Source organism: Panthera tigris, chromosome A1, assembly GCF_018350195.1.
Source record: "Panthera tigris isolate Pti1 chromosome A1, P.tigris_Pti1_mat1.1, whole genome shotgun sequence".
NCBI lineage: Eukaryota > Metazoa > Chordata > Mammalia > Carnivora > Felidae > Panthera > Panthera tigris.
This window is the reverse complement of record NC_056660.1, coordinates 90,130,958-90,155,361: the sequence shown is the minus strand read 5'-3', so window position 1 is coordinate 90,155,361 and position 24,404 is coordinate 90,130,958. Positions and strand designations below refer to the sequence as shown.

Sequence of the window (24,404 nt, the reverse complement as noted above, 5' to 3'; positions counted from 1 at the left end):
AGAAATTACAGAAAGAGGGGCACTGGGTGGCTCTGTCAGTTAAGTGTCTGACTCTTGGTCTCGGCTCAGGTCACGATCTCAGGGTTTGTGAGTTTCGAGCCCTGCGTTTGGTCCTGTGCTGATGGCACAGAGCCTGCTTCGGATTCTGTCTCTCCTTCTCTCTGCCCCTCCCCTGCTTGTGCGTGCACGTTTTCTCTCTCTCTCTCTATCTCCCAAAATAAACTTTAAAAAGAAATTACAGGAAAAGAGAAAACAAGGTAGGAAATGATTAATAAAGTAATTTGAGATCTGAAGGACATGAGTTGCTAAATTCAAAGGACACACTGTGTGCTCAGCAGTGGGGAAGAAAATAGACTCATACCAGTCATAAAATTTCTGAACGCTGAATTTAAAGAAAAGATTAAGTTTCTAGGGTAGAGAATATACTGGGTCACATATCAAGTATCAGAATCCCTTTGGACTTCATGACAGCAACGTATGAAGCAAAAAGACAGTGCTTTCCAAATTCTGAAGGCAAATGATTACCAACCTAGAATTCTAGACCTAGCCAAAATATACAAGAATGACTATAGAATAGTCATTTTCAGAGATAAAGATTTTTAAAAATTTAACTGCTACACATCCTTTCTCAAGAAGCTACTGCAAGATGTACTCCACCAAATTGAAAGGATAAGTCAAAAAAGAGTAAGACATGAGGTACAGAAAAGAGGAGATCCAACATAGAAAAAAATGAAGAGGGAATCCCTTGGAGGATGGTAAAAAGTGATCCCGGGACAGCAGTTCTGCACCAGATGTGGAGGGTAGCTGAGCAGTCTTGCCTCCGTGTGACGCAAGAGACAGGCGGTCATCGCTAAGACACAGGGCCCCCACACATTTCCACTGGACCATCCTCTTAACCCAAAGACAGAACACCTAGGAGAGCTTGGCCCAGATTCTCATCCATGTGCTGCTGAGGGTCTCTCCTCGTGCTCTGCTGAGGACACACGTATCACTCCTGGAAGTTCTCAGCTTTTCCCCGAGAGCCAGAGGGCCATGGCGGGCTCGGAAGTGGAAAGTACAGGGCAGGCCATTCCCTCTGACCATACTTCTGTCGAGTGCCCGGTGCACACCTCAGCCTTGCCAGGCACCCGGCTGTGGAGAGCCCTGTGTTTCCCCAGACTCCCTTGTGACCTTGCTTGCCACTTCCCCAGAAGGGGCCTTGTCACCTCCCAGCAAAGGGGAAGTCAGCCCACGACCCGGAGAGTGCTCTCCTCACCCTCTCTTGGAGCCTCTGTCCAGCGGGGACAGTGCTGCCCTCTCCTTGCACAGCTCGTGTGTGCTTGCCTTCTGTTTTTGAGACTAAGGTGGTATATTGTTTGGGGAGAGATTATGTGAAGGTGGTAGAACTATAAATAAAATCCAGTAACACAGAACCAGGGTATTATGTCTTGTGGGATGAAGAGGGAGGGTACAGAAATTTATAAGGAGAGCTTCTCAGGCTTAATGTGCATATGAATCACTTGGAGATCCTTTTAAAATGCAAATTTCTGGGGCCACCTGGGTGGCTCAGTTGGTTAACTTCCTACTCTTGGTTTAGCTCAGGTCATGAACTCAAGGTTTGTGAGTTGGAGTCCTGCATCTGCCTCTGCGCTGGCTGTGCAGAGCCTACTTGGGATTTGTATTCTCTCTCTGTCTCCCTCCCTCCCTCCCTCCCTCCCTCCCTCCCTCCCTCTCTCTCTCTCTGTCCCCCCTTCCTCCCTCTCCTCTCTCTCTCTGCCCTTCCCCCACTCTTGTGCGCGTGCGCTCGCGTGCTCTCTCTCTCTCTCTCTCTCTCTCTCTCAAAAATAAATAAAAACAAAATGCAGATTTCTAAGGCAGAGGTGGCAGAGACTGAGATTTGGCCAGGTGATGCCAGTTCTGTTGGTCCTGGGACCACACTTTGAGTGCCATGGTTCTAAAGTGTTTCTTGACCAGTTGGAAAATGGTGTTGGTTTTGTTATTATTCTTTGCACTGTTACGTATGCATATATGTATAATACCTGTCACAACAACCACAAATGTTAATTGCAAAATAAAAATATGAGAAGAATATGTTGAGCAATAAGCCTGCAGACATAAACATGTCAACTCTTAAAAGCCTTACAAACTGTATTCGGGTTTTCCGGAGAAACAGAACCCTCATATATATATGGGGGAGGAGGATATTGATTGATTGGTTGGTTGATTATAATAAATTGGCTCATGCATTTATGGAAACTAACAAGTCCCAAGATCTGCAGTTGGCAAGCTTGAGACCCAGGAGAACCAGTGGTGTGGTTCCAGTCCAAATGTTGGCAGGCCTGAGACCCCACAAAGAGACAGTGTTTCACTTTTAGTCCAGAGGCAGGAAAATCTTTGTCTTAGCTCAGGCGAGCAGGCAGGAAGAGTTCCCTCTTAACTCCATCTTTTTGTTCTAGTAGGCCTCAACTGACTGAGGGCAATCTGCTTTACTCAGGCTGCTGATTCAAATGTTATTTTCATCCAGAAGCACCCTCACAGACACACCCAGAATAATGTTTGGCCAAATAAACATTTGGGCACTCTATGGTCCAGTCAAGTTGATGCACAAAATCAACCATTGCACATACCATGGCAAGGAGCTTGCACTTGATTGTATGTACTGTGGAGAGTATATGATGTATGTACTGTGCACTTGATTGTATGTATTGTGAAGAGCCAGTTAAAGGATTTAAATAACTGTGAATGATTGAGTAAATTTGTGCCTTAGATAATGTTTGCAGGGGCACCTGGGTGGCTCAGTTGGGCATGTGCATCTTGATTTTGGCTCAGGTCAGGATCTCACAGTTCATCGTTATGAGCCCAGTCCCTTACCACCTTCTGCGCTGACAGCCCCAAGCCTACCTGGGATTCTCTCCCCTTCTCTCTTCGCCCCTCCCCCACTAGTTCTTTCTCTGTCTCTCAAAATAAAAACAAACATTAAAAACCAAAACTTTGCAGTGGGTGAGTAAGGATTGGGGGTGAACATAAGTAGTAGAGAAGGGCTATTTTATTGGTCTAGGCAAGACATAACTAGGAGGAACTAGAAAGTGGTGGTGTGGAAATAGGAGAAGGCCGGATTCCAGAGATATTGAGATGGTAAAATGAACAGGCTATGGTGATTGGTTGATTGAAGATTTAGGGATGAATTCTGATTCGTCAAGAGTTTCTGATTTTTGAGATTTGGTTTCCTGATCCCGATCAGGAGAGTCCCTGCTGGGCTAGGAGTAGCTGAGAAATTGCATTTAGCCACGTGGGCCTCATTGGTGACCTTCCCAGAGCAGTTGTAGAGGAGTGGCAGGGGACATCAGACGTGGAGCTAACCCACAGCTCCAAATATGCCGAGGTCTTGAGCTGCAGCCCCTTTGGAGCCTTGCCTAATAGGTGTACTGTTAATGTTGCATTAATTCCATTTATGGTTTCTGCCTCAAGTTGCCTCAGGTTGTCTATTTCACCTCAGTGTTTTTATTCAAGAAAGTTTAGAATCTGTGTGATAAGTTGGTGTGTTACAACTTGATCACATGCATGTGCTACACTTGATTATATGATGAAGTCTGTATAAGTCGTTATGTGGACAGTTCAGAATTTATGTGAATTCTGGGTACTATGCCAGTCTTCAGTATGGCAGGCAGCCAGCCTCCCCGGGAGCTGTGACACTGCAGGTGGATGTGTGTAGCTCACACCCCACACTGCTCTCTACTATGTCTTCAGAAGTTGTCACACACACACACACACACACACACACACACACACACACACACACACACACTGGCACTGCTTCTGAGCTATAGTTACCTCTGATCCTCTTCCTCTTTGCTCTGCTTACCCTCTCCAAGACTTAGTTCCCTTCCCTGTGAAATGGTGAAAACAACACCTGCTTTGCAGAGTTGCTAGGCCTTGCACAGAATAGGTGCTTAATAAATGGTTGCTCTTGTTGGTTTAGGAGCTATTATGTACGTATGTATTTTAAAGTAACGCACCCAACTCAAACTCATGACCCTGAGATCAAGAATCTCTTATGACTGAGCCAGCCAGGCCACCCCTAGGAGATTTCTTCATAAACGTTTGTTTATGTGTTGTTGTTAATCAGGTGTGAACTTTTGCCAGAAGATCTTGCCAACCATGGGATGTTGTTTTGGTTTGGCAAACTAGCCAGTCCCAACCAACAGGCAGAATTTAGGAGAGCTGTTTACTGAACACTGGTGATAAGTCAGGTCTCATTCTGGTGCTGGAAAGACTGGTGCTGGAAAGACAGGTGAATGAGGGAGAGACCCTGCCCTAGGAGCTGACAGAGACAGATGCAGAGACAGCCATCACTGTGCTGTCATATGTACCACACCAGAGGACTGTACAAAAAGCTAGTGGCAAACTCTCCAGTCACCTTTGGGAGTTGGGGAGGACGGTAGGGTGTGGGTACTACGTGCTCTCTGCTGTTAAGTGCAGGGGGATGCCCACAGCTCCCTGTACTCGTGGCAAAACCGACTCTCTACCAGCCTCCATCCTTAACCGCACAGACCCATGGCCTCTCCCCATCACTGGCCTGAGAGTTCATCAGGACCTCTCTGCTGCCACCTGCCATCACTCACTGCACTCTAGCCACACATGGGCCTGCCAGGGACACTGTTCTCCCGGAGACCCTTGGGCCAAGCGCTGTCAGCAAACCTCAGCAGCTCCACTTTCAGCATACATCCAGAATTGGCCCCTTCACTACCACCCTGGTCTAAGCAATCTTTTTTTTTTTTTTTAAACCTAGAATATTTCCTCCTTCTCAGTCTCCGTGTTTGCCCTAGCCCTCCTACAGTCTGCTCTCTGTCCAGCAGTCGGTATAATCTTGTTCTCCTGCTCAGTTTTCCATCTCACCCAAGGGAAAAGCCAACCCTTAGGCAGGGTCCACCTGGCTAGACTGCCCTGTGCAGTCTGGCACCCCTGTCCCTCCTGCCCTCTCTTGCTTTCACTCTCTTCCCTCTTCCAGGTCCCCTCTCCCACACCACCACGAGATACACTCCCCCTCAGCCTCTGTGCCACTCTTCCCCCAGCCTGGACCCTCTTCCAGAGGTGTAGCCATGGCACACTCTCTCATCTCCTGCTGACTTTGGCTCAAACTGCTCATGCTCTGTGAAGCCTTTCTTGAGTACCTTCTTTAAAATTGTAAGCCCTGCAAATGCCCTTTCTGTGCTTTATTTACTTGGGAGAACAAGCCAACTAGAATGTAGGTTCCAGGAGAGCAAGGGCTTTGTCTGTTTTGTTCTCTGCTGTATCCCTGGGGCCCAGATGGTGGCTGACTCAGTGAGCTCTCAGTAGCTTTTTGCAGAATACATTGAATAAGATCGTGAGAAGGAGTTTGGGAGAAACAGAAAGGAGGGGCAAGGTTGAGTACTTCAGTGAAGAAGCTGCCTGTGCAGAAGCACAAGGGGGCTTGGTGTGTTGAAGTTCAGCTTTCTGATGCAGGAGGGCAGGCTTTGAGGAGAGCCTTGTGTATGGTGAGGAGCCTGCTGCCTGAAGCAGGCAGCCAGGTCAGGGGTGCTTCCTTTTGTCTCAGGACTGTCTTAAAGACTTACATTCAAGGTCAGTTCCTAGAGCAGTGTTGTCCAGTACAGTAGCCACCGGCCACAGAGGGCTGTTACATGCTTGAAGTGTGCCTAGTCCAAATTGTATTGTGCCAAACATAAAAAACACTGAGTTTTGAAAACTTCTAATCAAAAAGGAATGCAAAATCTCTCCTTCTAAAATATTAATTACGTTTGAAATGGTAATATATTGGGTTTAAACATGTTATTAAAATTAGCTTCACCTGTTTATTTTTAATATGGTTACACCTGGAAGACTTGTTTAAAACTGTTTCCTGAGCCTGACCCCGAGTTTCTGACTCAGGGCATCTGGAGGAGGCCTGAGAATTGCATTCCTAGTAGGTGGTTCCCAGGTGATGCTCATGCTACTGGTCTGGGACCACACTTTGAGAACCAGTGCTCTGAACAAAATATTGAAGTTATTTTTGAGGTGAGCAGGGGAGGGGCAGGGAGAGAGGGAAGCAGAGGATCCAAAGCGGCCTCTGCACTGACACCAGAGAGCTCGATGCGGAGCTTGAACTCATTAACCATGAGATCATGACCTGAGTCAAAGTTGGATGCTTAACTGACTGAGCCACCCAGGCTCGGGGAGTTGTTTTGTTTTTTGTTTTTTTGAAGTAAGCTCTACACCCAGCGTGGGGCTCAAACTCCTGACCTCTAGATCAAGAGTCACATGTTCCACCAACTGAGCCAGCCAGGCACCCCTGGAGGGGAATAATTTGAAGGGAGAAAGTCTCAGATGAAGCAGATCCAAAAGAAGTAGGAAGGTGCAGGTGAGAGCAGTTAACATATGCAAGGAGAGATGTTTTCCTCTCAGAGAAGAGGGAGAGAATTAAAAACTCTAGGAAGTTTTGAGATGAAAAAGAGGCACATTTGACTGAGTCGCCTAAGTTGGACTTTGGGAAATGACTTTGAATCAACTAAATCTATGTTCAAATCCTGGTTTAGTGCTCACTTTCCAAGGGGTTTAACTTCTTTAAGCCTCAGTGCCTTGATCTTGAAATTGGGGTAACAGCACCGACCTGGTAAGTTGTCATGAAGATTAAGTGAACTAATACTGCCTCCGTTATTGGGCACAGAGAGCCCGTGACACTGAAAGACAGATGTGCTCGAGGCTAAAGAACAATTGAATGACCGTGAAGGGAAGTCACGGGGAAGGAGGAGGGAGGGTTAATCTGGAAACAGTCATTGGGTACCTGTAACTTGCTGGCCCTGGGCATGAAAAGGGCAAGGTTCTTGTCCTCCACAGACTTGGGGGGAGGGGGGCGCGGGGAGATTAAAAGAAACAGATGAGTGCATATTTACAGTATGACTCCAGTGCTTCACTGTGAGTATGGAATGTAAGTAGTGCATACAACGCTTTGTTAGAGTGCTAGGGATGGAATAAGGAACTTGACCAGGTGTGGGGCAAGTGGTCAGGGAAAAAATACTACAGAGGAGTTGATGTTTGAACTCAATCTTAAAGGATTCGTAGGTGATCACCAGGCTAGGTATATTCTCAGTCCTGAAAGAAATTCACTTGAAGTTGGGTCCCCAACGAAATGGCAGAGGACTAAATGGAAAGGCTCATCGGGGTCAGATCAAACACGCCCTTAGTGCCAGAGTATGGAATTTGAAATTCATCTGTAAGTGAGGGGGGAATAAGGGATTTAATAATGGTTCAGATGTGTGTTTTTATAGTGATCACTTTGATAACAGAGAGAATAGAAATAGATCAGCATGAAGTTATTTCAGTAATCTAGGTAAAAAAATGAGCAGTTGAACTAAAAGGGAGGTGTGGTGGTGTGGAGGGATTGGACACTGGAGATCAATTTAAGAGGTAGAGTTAGCAGAGGACAAGGATTGAGCCATGTACCTAGTGGGTGAGCATGAGAGGAAGAGCCAAGTTTGGAGGACATCCTGCCCAGTATCCATGTGGCGATGTGAAGTTTCCCAGTTTACAGTCTAATATGTGAATCTAGAGCACAGGACGGAGGACTGGGCACAAAGATGAAGATCCGGGAAATGTTCATTCAGTAAATATTTGAGTGCCCTCTCTGTGCCAAGTTGCCAGGCTGTGGCCGAGGCCCCGAGTGTGGATGGGATACCTAGGGAGAGGACAGCAGTGAAAAGGGACCAAGGCCTTGTGGGCGACAGACATCACAGGAGCAGGAGCAGGAGAAGCAGCAGCTTGCAGAGGGCAGCCATGGAGAACCGTCCAGAGAGCCATCTCATGGGCCTTAAGGGAGAAGATGTTTAGAGAAGGGAGGAGTGGTCATCGAAGTTCAGTGCCTCAGAGAGGTTAAGTCAATACAGTTTTAAAGTGTCCCTTGGATTTAAGATCCAGGAAGTCACCTTGGTTCACACGGCAAAGTAGAGATCCATCTTTGAATAAGCTCCGAAGTGAAGGGAGGGGATGGGCTGACCTGTGAGAACGTTGTCAGCTGCTCGGTAAGCAGTAGTGATGTACCTCACAGCCCCCCAGGAAGTGGTGCCCACGCCCCACCAGCAGCAGCCCTTCTTCCTATGAGGAAACAGGGCTTCTTGAGATGCTTAGTAATTTGCCTGTGAGCATGCAGCAATTAAGCAACTAAACCAGGGTTTGAACCCAGCCTCGCTATACCCTTAACACTGAGCCAGATGGTACGTAGAGTAGGATGGGGGCCAAAAGATGGGAGGCACGGAGTGTTGCCAGTCCTTAGGGGAGGAAAGAACTGGTAAACAGGGAGATGGATGGAAAACAGAGGAAAAGGTGGTGATGGAATGAGCAAGACCCTTAAAGAGGCCACATAGGAATGGGATAGAGGACCCGGTGAGGGCATGGCTTTGAAAGGGAAGGGTATCACTCTTACACACGCGGTCCCTCCATTAAGTCAAGATTTCCTCATACATGAGAACGTCATGGTGTTTATGCTTTCAGTAGTTCACGGTGCATTTTTGTCATATTTATGTACAAATGCCTGATTGCACAGAATCATAGAGTTCCAGAGCATTTTAGAGAGATCTGGTCTAATCAATAATTAATTATCTGCTGTTTTTTAAGTGAGCTCAAGTATTATTCCAAAATAACCCTCCCGGGGGTGCCTGGGTAGCTCAGTCAGTTAAGTGGCTGACTTCAGCTCAGGTCATGATCTCATGGTTTGTGAGTTTGAGGTCCGCATCGGGTTCTCTGCTGTCAACATGGAGCTGAATAATATTCCATTGTGTGGATGGCCCACATTTTGTTTCATTCATCCACTGATGGACTCAGGTTACTTCGACCTTTTGGCTACAGTGAATATGCGGCTATGAACATGGTCTACAAATACCTGGTCAAGTTCTTGCTTTCAGTGCTTTTGGAAATGAATAGAAACAATATTGCTGAATTAAATGGAAATCTGTGTTTTTATTTTTTGAGGAACCACCATATTGTTTTCCACAGCAGATGCACCATTTCATGCCCACCAACAGTGCATAAGGGTTCCAGTTTCTCCACAGCCCCCTCCAACATTTGGTGGGCTTTTTTGTTTTTTTGTTTTGTTTTGTTTTTTTGTTTTGTTTTGCATAGTAGCCATCTTAATGTCTTTGAGGTGGTGATAATAATTATTAATGTTTTAGGTGTGGCAACAGTATTGTGATGTTATACACACATGTATATTTTTAAGAAATTTTACCTTTTAAAGATACCTACTGAAGTATTTGTGGATTGAATGATACTGTGCCCAAGATTTGTTTCTTAAATAACCCAGTTTCAGGGATGGGGAGGGGGGGAATAGGGAGGTAGAAATGCAACAAAATGGCCAAATACTAATAGTTGTTTAAGTTGGGTAAGGAGCATAATGAGGGTTCAGTATACTGTTCTCTCTAGTTTTGTGTCTTTTTTTGAAATTTCACATTAGTAAATAACATTTTGGGGCCATCACAGTCCATTCGCAGCCTCTCTCTTTCAGCACTTCCTGTTGTGCCATTTACACTTAAGCAACATTAAACTGCTACTCATTTTTTCTGCTTGCCTCCTTCTGTCCACTCCTACTTAGTGCTCATTTGTGTATCCTTGCCTTTGCCTCTCAGCCTGGTATGCCTTCCTCCTATTTCTTTGTTCTTTCAGTACCTAATTCAAGTGCCCTTCTCCTTCCTCCCATAATAGTTCATCCTGCTGCCTCCATAGCTTCATCATCACGTCCCAGCTGGTAGGAGTGGGAACTATGTCGTACTATTTTTTTTTTTTTTTAATCCCCAGTGCCTAGTGCCTTGTCGGAGTGTAGTGTAGTAAAAACCTTGTGCATATCTGAATTGGCCATTATTTTATGCTCAACTTGTATAGGGCAGCGTCTGGCACGTAGTAGGATCTTGGTGAGTACTGTGTAGGGGAACCATTGGGGGAAACTAGGTGAAGGATACACAGGACCTCTCTGTACTCTCTTTCCAATTTCTTGTGAACTCTAATTCTTTTTTTTTTTTTTTTTTTTTTTTTTTTTTTTAGTATAGTTGATACATGAACCTGTAATTTGTTAAAGATAAAAAATTTTAAAAATGATGGTAAAAATGTCTGGATCCCAAACTATAAAGTTTTCTGGAAAATGCATTTCTTAGAACTTGCTATTTTCAGTATGTCCTTGTAGGTGGATTCAGTGGCAAGGAGGAGTGCTTACAGGTCTCTTTAGTACTCACCATACTTCTAAATTACTGACAATTCAGGGGTGCCTGGGTGGCTCAGTCAGCTAAGTGTCTGACTTCAGCTCAGGTCATGATCTCATGGTTTGTGAGTTTGAGCCCCATGTCGGGCTCTGTGCTGACAGCTCAGAGCCTGGAGCCTGCAGCCTGCTTTGGATTCTGTGTGTCTCCCTCTTTCTCTGATTCTCTCTCTCTCTCTCTCTCTCTCTCTCTCTCTCTCTCTCAAAATAAAAATAAACATTAAAAAAAATAAAAAAATAAATTACAATTCTGAACTATTAAGACCAATAGTATCTTAAAAGTGGAATCTTTAGTAGCAGATTCTGTGGTTCTGTGATATTTTTCTGTTTTTAATATTTTATGAAGCAGTGGGGCACCTGTGTGGCTCAGTTGGTTGAGCGTCTGACTTTGGCTCGGGTCATGATTTCGAGGTTTGTGGGTTTGAGCCCCACATCACGCTCTCCGATGTTGGCAAGCCCACTTTGGATCCTCTGTCTCCCTCTCTCTCTGCTCCTTCCCTGCCTGTGCAGTCTCACCCTGTCTCTCTCAAACATAAACATTTAAAATAAATAAAACTTAAAGTATTTTACAAAGAATCATTTATGCCCGTGTGTGTGTGCGTGCATGCGCGCACACGTGAAAGACAGAGGGAGAGAGAGAGAAAGAGGAAGGGAGGAAGAGACCATCATGGCACAGCCCGTTTTTCTGGTAACAGCAGCTTGATGGGATTCTTTGTGCTTGGCATAGGGGTGGTGTTCTTACAGTTTGAAGCTCTGACTCACTCCCTGCTGCTTGTGTTTCACACTAGACTCCTCACTCAGCTTCACAGGTGGAAGCAGAGTTACTTTGGGCCTGTCCCAGTCTGACCAGGAGGGAGGCAGGGCCAGGAGGATTGAGGATGGCAGCAGATCCTCCCCATGACCTACGAATGCTCATGTCATGGGAAGCCTTGTGTAACCTGACTTCCATCTGCTGTATAGCAGGAACAGTGATTCTCCTCAGGGTGCCTTTGCAGGTTGAGTGAGATTCTGACACCATGAGGAGTTAAGCACAGGTGCTGAGTGGTCAGCAAGGCCACCAGGGAAGTAATGATTTGTCCCTCTGGCACTTGGCTCAGATTAGTGCATTACCAAAGTTGCTACCTGACATGGATTGAGGTGTTCAGCAAGGCGCACCACTGGCTGGCATACAGCATGGGTGTGGTTAGGAAGTTGATGGGGAGTGACACTAGTGCCAGAGCTGGAAGGTCAGTGGAGCCACGCTCTGGGTTACAAAGACCTGAGGGCCAATGAACCCTCAACAGGGTGCCATTGAAGAACTGGCAGGAGGATGGTGACGGGGTCAGATTTGCCCTTCGGTGCACTCCCTCTAACCATAGGGTGCAACATGGATGAGGGTGGAGATTGCAACAGGACTAGCTTTAGACGTGATTAAAATGATTCAAGCATCAGAAGTTGGTTTTAGTGAATGGAGAGAAGTGTGTAGATCCAAAGAACCAAAACTAAGGTGGTGGGCTCAGTAGGACGCAGGGACCGACTAGATGCGAGGAGTAAAGAAGGAAGGGCTAGACCAGCTCTCTGGCTCTGGTTTATGTGACTAGGTGGATGGTAGTGACATTATCAGACAGGAGCAGAGAAAGGAAAACAGGACTGAGGAGAAGCTGCTTCAGGTTTGGACAGATTAAGTCTGAGTTAGCTGTGGTACACCCCACATACCAAGTAAGTGATTGGACAAACAGGAATGTGGAGCTCTGTAGACATGGGCGATGAGAGAGCACATTCATTCACAAATATTTATTGAGTGCCAGGCACTGTTCTAGGTACTGGGTCTCTGCTTTTCATTCTAATAGGGGAAGCTAGGTGCATTCATGTGAGTGCCTCCAGTGGGGGAATTAACAAGGAGTTAGGATGGAGAATGATTGGGAGAATGACTTTGAGGAGATAAGGGACCCAAATTATGAGCTAAGCCACCCCTAGGGAGATCAGGGAGAAGTGTTTTAGGAAGAGAGAAGAACAAGTGCAAAGGCCCTGAGGCAGGAAGGAGGGGGCACCTTTGAGGAACTAGAAGAAGGCTGGTGTGACTCAGGCATGCTGTACAATGGGGATAAGGGTGGAACACGTGAAAGGAGGTTGGATGGGGGCAAACGCTGATAGATCAGCACTTGATCCCTGGCAGTTGGGTTTATTCTGAGCGTGATGTTCAGCCATAGGGATTTGAAGCTATGGGGGTGAATAAGATCACTCAGTGTGTGCAGAGTGAAAAGAAGAGAGAGAACCCATACTCGTTTAAAGGGGAGACCTACCTCAAAAAAGACTAGAAGAAACAACCAGAAAAGTAGAAGAGAAAGCAAGATAATGTGGTAAAGAAATACAAGGAAAGAGAACTTTATTATTATTTTTTTATGTTTATTTATTTTGAGAGAGAGAGAGTGTGTGAGCAGGGGAGGGGCAGAGAGAGGGGGAGAGAGAGAATCCCAAGTGGGCTTTGTGCTGTCAGCATAGAGCCCGACGATGGGGTCGAGCCCATAAACCATGAGATCATAACTGAGCCGAAATGGAGTCACACGCTTAACCAACTGAGCCACCCAGGCGGACCAAGAAAGGAGAACTTTAAAGATGCAGGGAATTATTAACAGGCAGATGATGGAGGAAAGCACTGAAAATGTAGACTGTGTTTGGCAGCATCAAGATGATTGCTCGCCTCCGGGAAAGCAGCCCTAAATTCTCCCTTCTAACCCACACCTTCCATTCAATATCCAGTCAGCTCCCCAGATGGTGGAAGCCATGTTGCAGCGGGTCAGGGTCCTGGCTCTCTGGTGGGGGTGGGTGGTGGTTGGCTGATAGAAGGATGACCCAGGAGAGAGGTGGAGGAAGACAAATGCCCAGTGAGAAGGGTCAGAAAGCACTGGTGGCTGCCTGTGTGTAAGGAATGTGGATGAAAGAGCCACCCCACATCTGTTTGTTAGCTCCGTGGAAGATTATAGGTGTTTGGTTAGTTTGACCAAAAAGGGCACCGGAATTTCAGTGGCAGGTGGTGGAAGTCTCTTGAGACCAGGCGAGGGACTGTGCTGTAAGTCTGGCGCCTCCAGATAGGGTGAAGGGAGATGATAGGATACTGATTTGGTGTCCACAGGGTACGGGTACTCCAGCTTGACTCAGAGCGGCGTTGCTATCCAGGGCCGCTCTCCTGGAGCAGAAGATGGTGGGTGGTAGAGGCTGAGGTGGGAGCCAGGCCTGCAAGGCGCTTTGTGGGAGAAGGACTGGGTGAGCATGCACGGCCTCCAGCTTACCATCAGGCGTGTGGTGTCCTTTAACAAAACCCCCTTGCAGAAGAAAGAACACCAGATGGAGTTATCCCAGGACTAGATCCTCCTGGAACCCTGTGTACTTAAGACCATTTGGTAGTTATGACAGGTACCTCTGAGCTTAGCACTCAGAAGTACCGGACATGCTGAGAGCAAGCATGTGTGTTCATACATGGCAGCCGGTTGTGTGCTTTATAGCTTTGTGTTTGTTCTTATGTAATTTATAATCTGTTCAGGCTGTTTTCCCATCTTTGTTGTAAATTCCTAGAGATTAGTCTCCATGTTTTTTTCATCTTCATCTTCCTCTACAGTGTCCTGCACATATCAGGCACTCCTGCAAACGCTCAAGGCTTAAAAATCTGCCAGGGCCACCACATTCCACACTCTCCACCCCGCCTACATCATTCCAGTTACATTTTGTGAGTAGTTGAGAAAATGGCCCGGTGTTTCCTTTGGCTAAAAGTAATGGCATTGCAAAATTGAGTTGTTACTTTGGAACTTGACTGCAGCTGTTTGCATGTGGATATTGAAAGAGGGAGTGGTAGTTTTTATAATTGTTAGGGCAAAGAAGGATTCTGTTTCTAATCTGGGACAACCAGCTGACTCATCAAGTGCCCTGACCTCTTAGGTTTCCATCTTCCCTGTTTGGAAAATGGAAAACTGAGCTCCCAGGTTTACAGACAGCCCAAAGCTGATGCTGAGGAACAAATGATTTTCCAAAAAGAAAATAATAGAATAAAAATGCAAAAAAAATCAACAACTCAGTTTGATTTCCTTGTTTAATCATAACCGATTAAATGGTTATGAATTTACCTTCCCCAAAGGAAACTTTTCGGATCTTATAAACTTTTCAAATCTAATAGAGAGATAAAGGGTCCATTGTAAGAACCTGGTCCCCTTCCCCCCTTCCACCCCTAGGTGGCAGTAGGAAGCAGAAGAACTGGCATGAAAGTAAAGCAGACGTCCTGTTGTTGGGTCCTAAGATCACGTTTTACTTACACCTCTGCCCTACAGTTCCATTTATTTATTATTTCTTAGTTTTTCTGAGCTAACTTGTGTACCCAGATATGGATTTATTAATCTTTTTTTAAATTTATTTACTTTTGAGAGAGAGAGAGAGAGAGAGAGAGAGAGAGACAGAGAAAGTGCAAGCAGGGAGGAACAGAGAGAGGGAGACACAGAATCTGAAGCAGGCCCCGGGCTCTGAGCTGTCAGCACAGAGCCCGATGCGGAGCTCGAACCCAAAGAACCATGAGATCATGACCTGAGCTAGAGTTGGATGCTTAACTGACTGAACCACCCGGGCGCCCCCAGATATGGATTTAGAGAAATATGGACTCAGCCAGGATATATAGAGCACTGTGCAGTCAGCTTTAACAGTAAAGAAATAGGAAAGTCTTGGAAGTGGGGATTCAAAAGGAATGGGAGCATTGGAATTGGGGCTCTGGATTGAGAAAGTAACTCTCCCTGTTTTCTTGCTCACTGCGCATTTGTATCTAGGATGTAGTTTGCTGCTGTGAGCTGGTGGTGCCCAGGGAGTTGCCTTGGGCAGGACCCTCTGGTCAGAGCGCTCACGCACTCAGGCTCCAAGGCCTGCTGTGGTGGGTCAGTGCAGCCCTTCTCTGTAGCCAGAGGACAACAGCACAGAGCGCTGCGTGCCATGGATCCTCTGAAACCTATTTAAAGATAATAACGAAAGCTATTATTTGGAACTTTGCAAATAGCACAGTGTAGGTGCTTAGGGTCAGTGGGAGGGAAGGAGGGATGGAATAGGGGCTGGCAGACGGTGAAGGACAAAAACATAACAGAAGTAAACATAGGAAAGGAGCAGCACTGTGTTTAGAGGCTGGGTGTAGTAGGCACCTCTGGTAACAGAAGGGTCAGAGTCATGTCCTAACAGTTGAAAACAAGGCTGGGGAAATAGCGGAAAGATACCATGTTCTTTCTCCCCACTCACATTATTATGTTCTCTTCATGAAACTCCTGCTCCTGAACTCTCATCTCAGGGTGCTTTTTGCCCTGTTGCTTGTATGGGACATTTGTCTTATTCCGTAGCCATGTCTTTATACGTATGTCCCATGTTCTAGAAGACTGGAAGCCCACGAAGACCATGGTAACCACCTCATTTGTCTTGATATCCACACAACATTTGTCCCTGGCACAAGGTAGACCATTAATAGGATTCACTGAACAAATCTAGTTGAGGGGAATGGTATCAGGGGTGGGGGAGGCAAGAATAACAGTGCAAGACAGACTGGCTGTGTTCAAAGGAATAGTCTTGGTAAGAAGTGGTGAGCTTTGTGGGAGCTGGTGACGGGGCATGGAGGATTGGAAGATGCTTAGGGTTGGCAGGGAGGTGAGTGGGGATGTAAGGGAGCAGCCCTGCATGGGGAGAAGGGGTGGAGGCGGGCAACGACTCCTTGAAAGGCAGGGTGGGGCGTGAAAAGTGGCCCGTGCAACACCCCCCACCAAGGCCTGAGAAAGAGCCTGTAAAGCAGCCATGGCTCCTTCAGCTTAAAGCAATAGGAATTTTATTGGTTCCTCTAAGTGAAAAGTCCATGGGCATGGGTGGTCTCACATGCAACTAGATCTAGAACTTAGGTGTGATGCCCTCAAGCACATACAGGTATCTTCTGTTCTTTCTCATTGACTCCATTCTTGGGCACACCCTCAGACTAGGTGGCTGTGGGCAGCATCAGGCTTGTATCCTTCAAAAAGAGAGGGCTGCAGAAGTCCAGGGACTGATGTACTGACTGAAGCTAGGCTGTTTTCCTGGAGCTGAGCCAGTCGTCCTGACTCAGGCAAAGCCATGGGACCTAGGAGGAGGAGAGGCAGACCCAGAGGGGAAGCGGGGCTGTGTTCCCAGGAGCGGGGGGTGTAAATTGGATGAGAGAATCAACAGGAGCACACTGCAGGGACCTGGGCCCAGATTTAAGTCACCATTCAAAGTGGCGGCGGAGGTGGGGGGGCCCTCACCCATGGCATTGTGTATTGAGTCACACTTGTCCATGTTTTGCAGCATCTTCATGACACAGTGAAGAGAAATCTTGATAGCACCACCCCCCCTCAGAATGGTGAGCAACAGAATGGCTACGGAGACCTCTTTCCTGGACACAAGAAGACCCGCCGAGAGGCCCCTCTGGGAGTAGCTGTCGCTTCCAATGGCTTGCCTCCAGCCTCTCCCCTGGGGCAGCCTGACAAGCCTGGCGCAGAGGCCCTGCAGGCCAGTGGGAAGCACTCACTGGGGCTTGACTCCATCAGTAAGAAGTGTCTGGCAGACTCCAGCCTCCACTTGAATGGAGGCAGCAACCCTGGTGAGCCATTTCCTCTGAGCCTGAATAAAGAACTGAAGCAGGAGCCCGTCGATGACCTGCCTTGCATGATCGCGGGGGCTGGAGGCTCCATATCTCAAAGCAACCTCATGCCTGACCTCAACCTTAACGAGCAAGAGTGGAAGGAGCTCATCGAGGAGCTGAACAGGTCAGTGCCCGATGAAGACATGAAGGATCTGTTTAATGAGGACTTTGAAGAAAAGAAGGACCCAGAGTGTTCTGGTTCCGCCACGCAGACCCCCTTGGCACAGGACATTAATATTAAGACAGAATTCTCCCCAGCAGCCTTTGAACAAGAACAGTTAGGCTCTCCACAAGTGAGAGCAGGGTCTGCAGGACAGACCTTTATGGGGCCTTCAGCCGGCCCTGTGAGCACAGATTCACCCAGCCTCGGGGGCGCTCAGCCTCTATTCCACACCTCTGGTCAGCCCGGGGCAGACAATCCCAGTCCCAACCTGATGCCGGCATCAGCCCAGGCCCAGAATGCACAAAGAGCCCTCTCCAGTGTGGTGTTGCCCAGCCAGGGCCCGGGAGGGCCCTCAGAGCTGTCCTCTGCTCACCAGCTCCAGCAGATCGCTGCGAAGCAGAAGCGGGAGCAGATGCTCCAGAACCCGCAGCAGGCCACCCCTGCACCGGCCCCAGGGCAGATGTCCACGTGGCAGCAGACAGGCCCCTCCCACAGCCCCTTAAATGTTCCTTATCCCATGGAGAAGCCCGCCAGCCCTCCTGGCTACAAGCAAGACTTCACCAACTCCAAACTGCTCATGATGCCCAGTGTGAACAAGAGCTCCCCTCGGCCCGGAGGCCCCTACCTCCAGCCCAGCCATGTGAACCTGCTGAGTCACCAGCCGCCAAGTAACTTGAATCAGAATGCCGTGACTAACCAAGGGTCGGTGCTGGACTATGGCAACACCAAACCCCTTTCTCATTACAAAGCAGACTGTGGGCAAGGTGGCCCTGCATCCAGCCAGAGCAAGACAGCCCTCATGGCTTATCTTCCCCAGCAGCTGCCTCATCTGAGCAACGAGCAGAATTCCTTGTTTCTGATGAAACCAAAGCCAGGAAATATGCCCTTCCGATCACTGGTTCCCCCTAGCCAGGTGAGCACGTGGCTTCCCTCTCTGTCACTCTGCATCCCTGTGGTCACTAGGTCTTGGGTGGTTGGGACAAAGAGGGTGGGAGGGAGCAGCCACGGTCATCCTTCGGGTCTCTGGAGAGTGAAAGTCAGGCAAACCAGGGTTGATTCTGAATAAATGAAAATCGGGTAAAATTCCCTAGTATAACTTGGTTTCAAATTTCCATACATTTGACACTGTACTTTGTCTAGTGTCTCTTGCATGCCACACAACTTAAAGTAAGTCATTTATGGCTGTATTTTGCAGATAAAGATCACGATTACATTTAATGTGCTCCTTAGAGGCTTTGCCTTTTTTTTTTTTTTTTTTTTTAGTTTGTTTATTTGAGAGAGAGTGAGCAGGGGAGGGGCAGAGAGAGAGACAGGGAGAGAGAGAATCCCATGCAGGCTCTGTGCCATCAGCACAGAGCCCAATGTGGGGCTCAGTCCCACAACTGTGAGTCATGACCTGAACCGATCTCAAGAGTCTGACACTCAGCTGACTGACCCACCCAGGCTCCCCTGTTGTTTTTTTTTAAACCACTTTTCAGATTTCTGTGTTCAGAGTACCTTAAGATTTAGTAAGGTGAGAGAGAGCTGTTCCCCAGCACATCTAAACTGCATCTATTTAGTCATGACACTCAAGCCTAGCAGAGTCACATAGCTCTGTAGGGTGGAGAATGATCAAGTACCAGTTTTATCATGGTCGTTATTTGCATTTCTACTCCTGTTCAAGTATGTTCTAAAATGTCTCTTCCCTGGCAGCTTTCCCCTGGCTAGGGCTCATTCCTTGACTTCCTCCAAGATAGAGTAGAGCACAGTTGCTTTCCTCACTCCACAGTATGTCCCAGACTGTCTTCCTCGTCTACATGTGTAGATTCCTTGATACTTGTTAAACACTTGTGTGACAACAGTTGTGGCCCATGGCGCGTGCCCTTTGTTTTGGTGTACTTCATTGTCTCCTGGTTATAGGCAAGGCTGCAGTGAATACCCTTGTGGGTACCTTTGTGTATTTGTAAAATTTTAAAAATTAAAAAATCCAGTGCTGGTAATAATAATGAGGAAACTGATGCTCCTGTACTGGTGAGGGTGTGTAAATGGGCACAGTGCTTGTGGGAAGTAATTTGGTGTCATATTCATATATATATAATTTTTTTTCCCTTATAAGTAGGCTTCATGCCCAGCATTGAGCTCAACGCAGGGCTTGAGCTCTTGACCCTGAGATCACAACCTGAGCTGAGATCAAGAGTCAGATGCATCAGGTACCTGGGTGGCTCAGTTGGTTGAGCGTCCCGACTTCGGCTCAGGTCATGATCTCACGGTTCAGGAGTTCAAGCCCCACATCGGACTCTGTGCTGACAGCATAGAGCCTGCTTTAGATCCTCTGTTCCCCCTCTCTTCTCTCTGTGCCTCCCCCGCTTGCTCTTGCTGTCTCTCTCTCAAAAACAAACAAAAAAAATGTTGGATGCTTAACTGAGACACCCACATGTCCCAGTATTTTTCATTAGCCATAAAAGTATTAATAAGCATTAACACATGATACCTCTGCAAGAAATCATCCCTTAAAAAAAAAAAATAGGAAAGTTATATAGAAGATACTCATTGCATCATTATTTCTTATAGCCAAAAACTGGGAAGCTGTTTAAGCATGTCTCAACAGTCAGCAGGAGAGTACATGTGTAAATGTTGATACTTACACTTATTTCAGCCAGTAAACTGCTACATAGCCACTAAAAGCATCCTTAAAAAAAATCAGGGGTGCCTGTGTGACTCAGTCGGTTTAAGTGTCCAACTCTTGATCTCGGCTCAGGTCATGGTCTCACGGTTTGTGAGATTGAGTCCCACATTGGGCTCCATGCAGACAATGTAGAGCCTGCTTGGGATTCTTTCTTTCTGTCTCTGCCTCTCTCTCTCTTTCTCTCTCAAAATAAATAAACTAAAAAAAAAAAACAAAAAAAAAACTGGTGGTAACTGCCACTTCAGTAGCACTTAGGGCCTCACAAACCTTCTGGCCCATAACCTTCTGGTGCGTGGGGTGAGGAAATTACCTCAGGAGCTGTCTGCTCTAAGGTTAGATTCTTGTAAAGATTAAATGTGTAGACATACAAGGACTAGAAAGGAGCTCAAAAAGTTGAACTTGCTTAAATGATCTTTGCCTTTTACCTTTTTCCCATTTCGAGTTAAATTTTCCCCTTTTAAATTATAAGCCATGACAGGATGATATTGTGTATATAGCCTTTGACATGACTCTCACTTTTGGTCCATATAATAATTGAGAATATTTATTAAAGTTTTCATTGACACTTAGTATTTTTTGAGTGTGAACATCTGACAAAAGCCAAGCAGTCTCTTCTCAGGAAAATGCCATACACAAATGGACACATGATACAATTTCAGGCAGTTCAGGGACCATCCCACCACTGGGGACCCAAGGTTTGTACACTTGGAACATGGCATCTCCATCAGTCGTAGTCCCTCAGGGCATTCCTCCAGCAACCCATCTGTACTCACACTTTCCAGAAAGTGAGCATTTAGAGGCTCCATTTGCCTTCTGGAACTAAAGCATGCAAATATGAGCTTAAATGTAAAATCACACCTTTGCCGCTGGTGAACCGTAGGAGCCGCAGAGCTGACAGGCAGCTAGTGGCTGACTGCTGGATGCCCAGGTGTTAGCTCTTTTGGTCTCTGGCCTGGCCTGGAATGAAGCAGAGGCTTCAAGAGAGAACCTGGAGCCAGGCCCTCACCGGGCACAGCTCGTCTGCCCTGATTGGGGCTCACAGACTTCACCATGTCTCCCTGACTTGAGGCCCTCTTACCTGTGTTGACAGGAGCAGAACCCGCCCGGCGTCCCTGTGCCAGCCCAGGCTGCCAGCGTGGGGAGCCAGCCACCAGCTGCGTCTGGGGCCAGCACTCACAGCAGCACCCCCTATCTCAGTAGCCAGCAGCAGGCGGCAGTAATGAAGCAGCACCAGTTGCTCTTGGACCAACAGAAACAGAGGGAGCAGCAACAGAAGCACCTGCAGCAACAGCAGTTCTTACAAAGGCAGCAGCAACTTCTGGCGGAACAGGTAAAGTAGGAGGTGGAAGGTGACCCCCCCCCAGCACCCCCACTCTCCCCTGCCTCCCCAGTCACTGCCGCGGCTGCTAGCTCCATCGTGTATGTGTGTGTGTGTGTGTGTGTGTGTGTGCGCGCGCGTGCGCTCAGCTTCAGCGTGTTTCTGTGTGCACACAGGCGTGCTCCGCTCCAATGTGTGCATGCGCGCTCATTTGCCTGTCATTTGCCATCTTAAAGCCCTTTCCAGGAGTGTGGCATTTCTCAGACAATGGTGGCCTGTTTCAGAAGTAGCTTTAATGTCACTTGGTGATCAGTGAAGGCAAATCTCTAGCTAAAACTTTATTTGTTAGGGACATTTTTCCACGTCCCTTGTCTACAACTGCCACAGCACCGAGCTCACTGGTCTGCCAGTTCACTGTGGGTCCCAGCTTTGTTGTAAATACAGAGTTTGTCAGAAGCCAGAATACAACAGAGGGAATGAAAATGTCCCTGAGGTCCTAGAGTTCTAGAATCAGGCCCGACAATCTCTTTCCAAGTCCTGCAGTTCACCCGCTTGGTCACCAAGGTTACGAGAGTTCTCAGGATTTTAAATTACATCTTCAAAGTCCTAACAGAAAAACCATCTACCCAGAAGATGAAGGTGATTGAGGATGACTTTAAAGCCCACATCACTGCCTCAGTTCTGCCACATGTATATAATATTTGTATTTATTACATATATTTATTTATTTTTAAAGTTTATTTATTGTTGAGCAAGCAGAGGGGTAGCAGAGAGAGAATCCCAAGCTGACTCTGTACTGTCAGTGCAGAGCCCAATGCGAAGATCATGACCCTGAGCCAAAGTCTGACGCTCAACCGACTGAGCCACCTAGGTGTTCCATTCTGCCATTTTTTAAGATAACAGCTTTATTGGGATATGGTTCGTGTGACATATAATCCACCCACTTAAAGTGTACAGTTCAGTGGTTTTTAGTATATCCACACAGGTATGCAACCATCACCACAGTCGACTTCGTCAGTTTTCACCCCCTAAAAAGAAACTGCCTGCCCAATAAAAGTCATCACCCATGTTGTGGCCTGTGGCAGCGTTCCCCTCTGCTTTATGGCTGGATCATATTCTGTCGTTTGGAAAAGCTCCATTTGATTTATCCATTCATCGGTTGATAGACATTTGGTTTGTTTTCCGTGTTTATGGGCATAAGTTTTCAGTTCTCTTTAGTGTGTACGTAGGGGTGGAATTGCCGGGGCATATGGTGGCTGTTATGTGTAACCTTGTGAGGACTTGCCAGACAACCGGTTCTCCAGAGCAGCCATACCGTTTCACGTTCCCACAGTGGCGTGTGAGGGTGCCAGTTTCTCTGCATCTTTGCCGTACTTGTCTTTTTGATCCTGGCCATCCTTGTGGGTGTGAAGAGGTAGATCATCGTGGCTTTGATTTGCATTTCCCCGATCTGCCCTCCCCACATTTTTTAAACTGATACGCCACTTTTTTTTTTTTTTTTTTAAATCATTGCTCCTTAGATCTGCCCCGTCCTTCTGTTTCCTACAATTTATTAAAAATCCCCCAAATGAAACCATGAGCGTTACCTTCACAGGAACTCATCTGTGAGAAACAAACCATAGCAGTTTACTTTTCTCTGATGTAACTGTTGTTTCTGTTCCATGTGGGTCTTATTGTACTGTTCTGTTGTTCTTGGCATTTTCTAGGAGAAACAGCAGTTTCAGCGCCACCTCACGCGCCCACCTCCCCAGTACCAAGACCCAACCCAGAGCACCTTCCCACAGCAGGTTGGACAGTTCACAGGTGAGGGGATGTCTGAAGCGGCAGAGTCGGGCAGGGGAGGCAGGCATAGGACAGAGTAGGTGGTCCGTTGCACTCGTGCTGGCTTCTTGCTGTCTGCCATGCTATATGCTGGGGGCTAAATAGACTTGCTTATGTAAACCTTGGTCTGCCTATGGAGCCTGGCTTTCTAGTTCCCTTGCAGGCTAGGAGGAGAGGGTCACAGGCATACCACCTTGGTCAGTACTCTGGCTGCACGGTCTTTTGAAGCATAATCATTTCTAGCTGGAGGCTAGCTTATCAACAGGAAATGGGTTCTGTAATTCTTAAGAAGGTTCTTTGCTCCTGCCGTTATGTGCCTTCAAAAAAATGATGCTCTTATTTTCTAGATAAGGAGAGACTAAGTGTAGTTTGTGTGGCCTTTTGCTTCTGCTCTCTCTTCCTGTCCACTCACTTCAGTGTCCCAAACGGCAGCATCAGCTGCCGACAGTTGACCACAGAGGGGCAGGAAACACTCTGAGGTCTTGGCTGATGCAGCTCAGATGTGCAAGGGAACCTGACTGCCCTTGCTCAGGCCTCACTCCAGAAACTCATAGATACGCCGGTTGACAGAAGCAGTAAAACCTGGTTGCACCTGCCTTTCTAGCTCTTCTTGGCCTATCTTCAAAACCTGTCCCTTTTTTGGTCAACAACTCTCACTCTAAAGTGTCCCAGGGAAAGCTGAGCACAGCTGTGCGCTCCTTAATTTTTTTTTTAATGTTTGTTTACTTTTGAGTGAGAGAGAGAAATAGAGCATGAGTGGGGGAGGGGCAGAGAGAGAGAGAAACACAGAATCAAGCAGGCTCCCAGCTCTGAACTGTCAGCACAGAGCCTAACGTGGGGTTCAACCTCATGAACTGCGAGATGATGACCTGAGCTGAAGTCAGTCGGTTAACCGACTGAGCCACCTAGGCTCCCCATGGCTGTGTCCTGACTAGGAGCCTAGGTGGAGTTTTATGTGTGTGCTGACCAGACCGTGGAGCTGAAGTCTGCGGGCTTCTCAGGAGCCTGGGCTTCAGCCAGCCTTCCTGCCTTCATCGCGTCTCACATGGTTCTGGGCTGTCAGTGGGAGCAAAGCAGACTGTTTCCACCCTCCTCTGTCCCTCAGCCTAGTTCTTAGGTGCTGGTGGAGAGAGGGAGAGGAGGAACAAAGAGCTCAGTCATGGCCAGCCCCTGAATAGTACACCCCCGACCCACAGAAACCCATTTGGTGAGTGTTGTCACTGTGCATCCGTTGCTTAAGACAGAGCCCCAGACAGCAGGTTCCCTGAGGACAGGACCTCTCTGTCCTATTCCCGGCTGTCTCCCCCATGCAGTGCCCGCCACTGATCAGTCAGCATCTGCTGCTTTCAGTCCCTCCCTCAGCCCCCTTGTTGTTCGGTGGTGTCAAGAACAGGATCTCACACTCTCCCTCTTTCACTCCCATGTGCCATAGCTGGTACACCCCTCCCCTAATTGATTTGAGCAGCCCCCACCCAGCCCCCAAACCACTGTTGCGGTCCACTTACCCTGGGACTTTGCAACTGTGTCCTCCACATGGCAGCCACAGCTCTTCTGAGTCTGGCC

The 24,404-nt window shown here is 47.4% G+C and overlaps 1 protein-coding gene across 1 annotated transcript in view; it reads left to right on the top strand.

Annotated features, from left to right (window-relative positions):
- Positions 1 to 24,404, top strand: part of MAML1 (mastermind like transcriptional coactivator 1) — a 43,202-nt gene that overhangs the window by 14,345 nt on the left and 4,453 nt on the right. Inside the window, exons 2-4 of the mRNA XM_042982050.1 lie at positions 16,538 to 17,950; positions 20,793 to 21,032; positions 22,727 to 22,823. Coding sequence (XP_042837984.1) covers positions 16,538 to 17,950; positions 20,793 to 21,032; positions 22,727 to 22,823 — 1,750 coding nt within the window. The remainder of the gene's footprint in view (positions 1 to 16,537; positions 17,951 to 20,792; positions 21,033 to 22,726; positions 22,824 to 24,404) is intronic.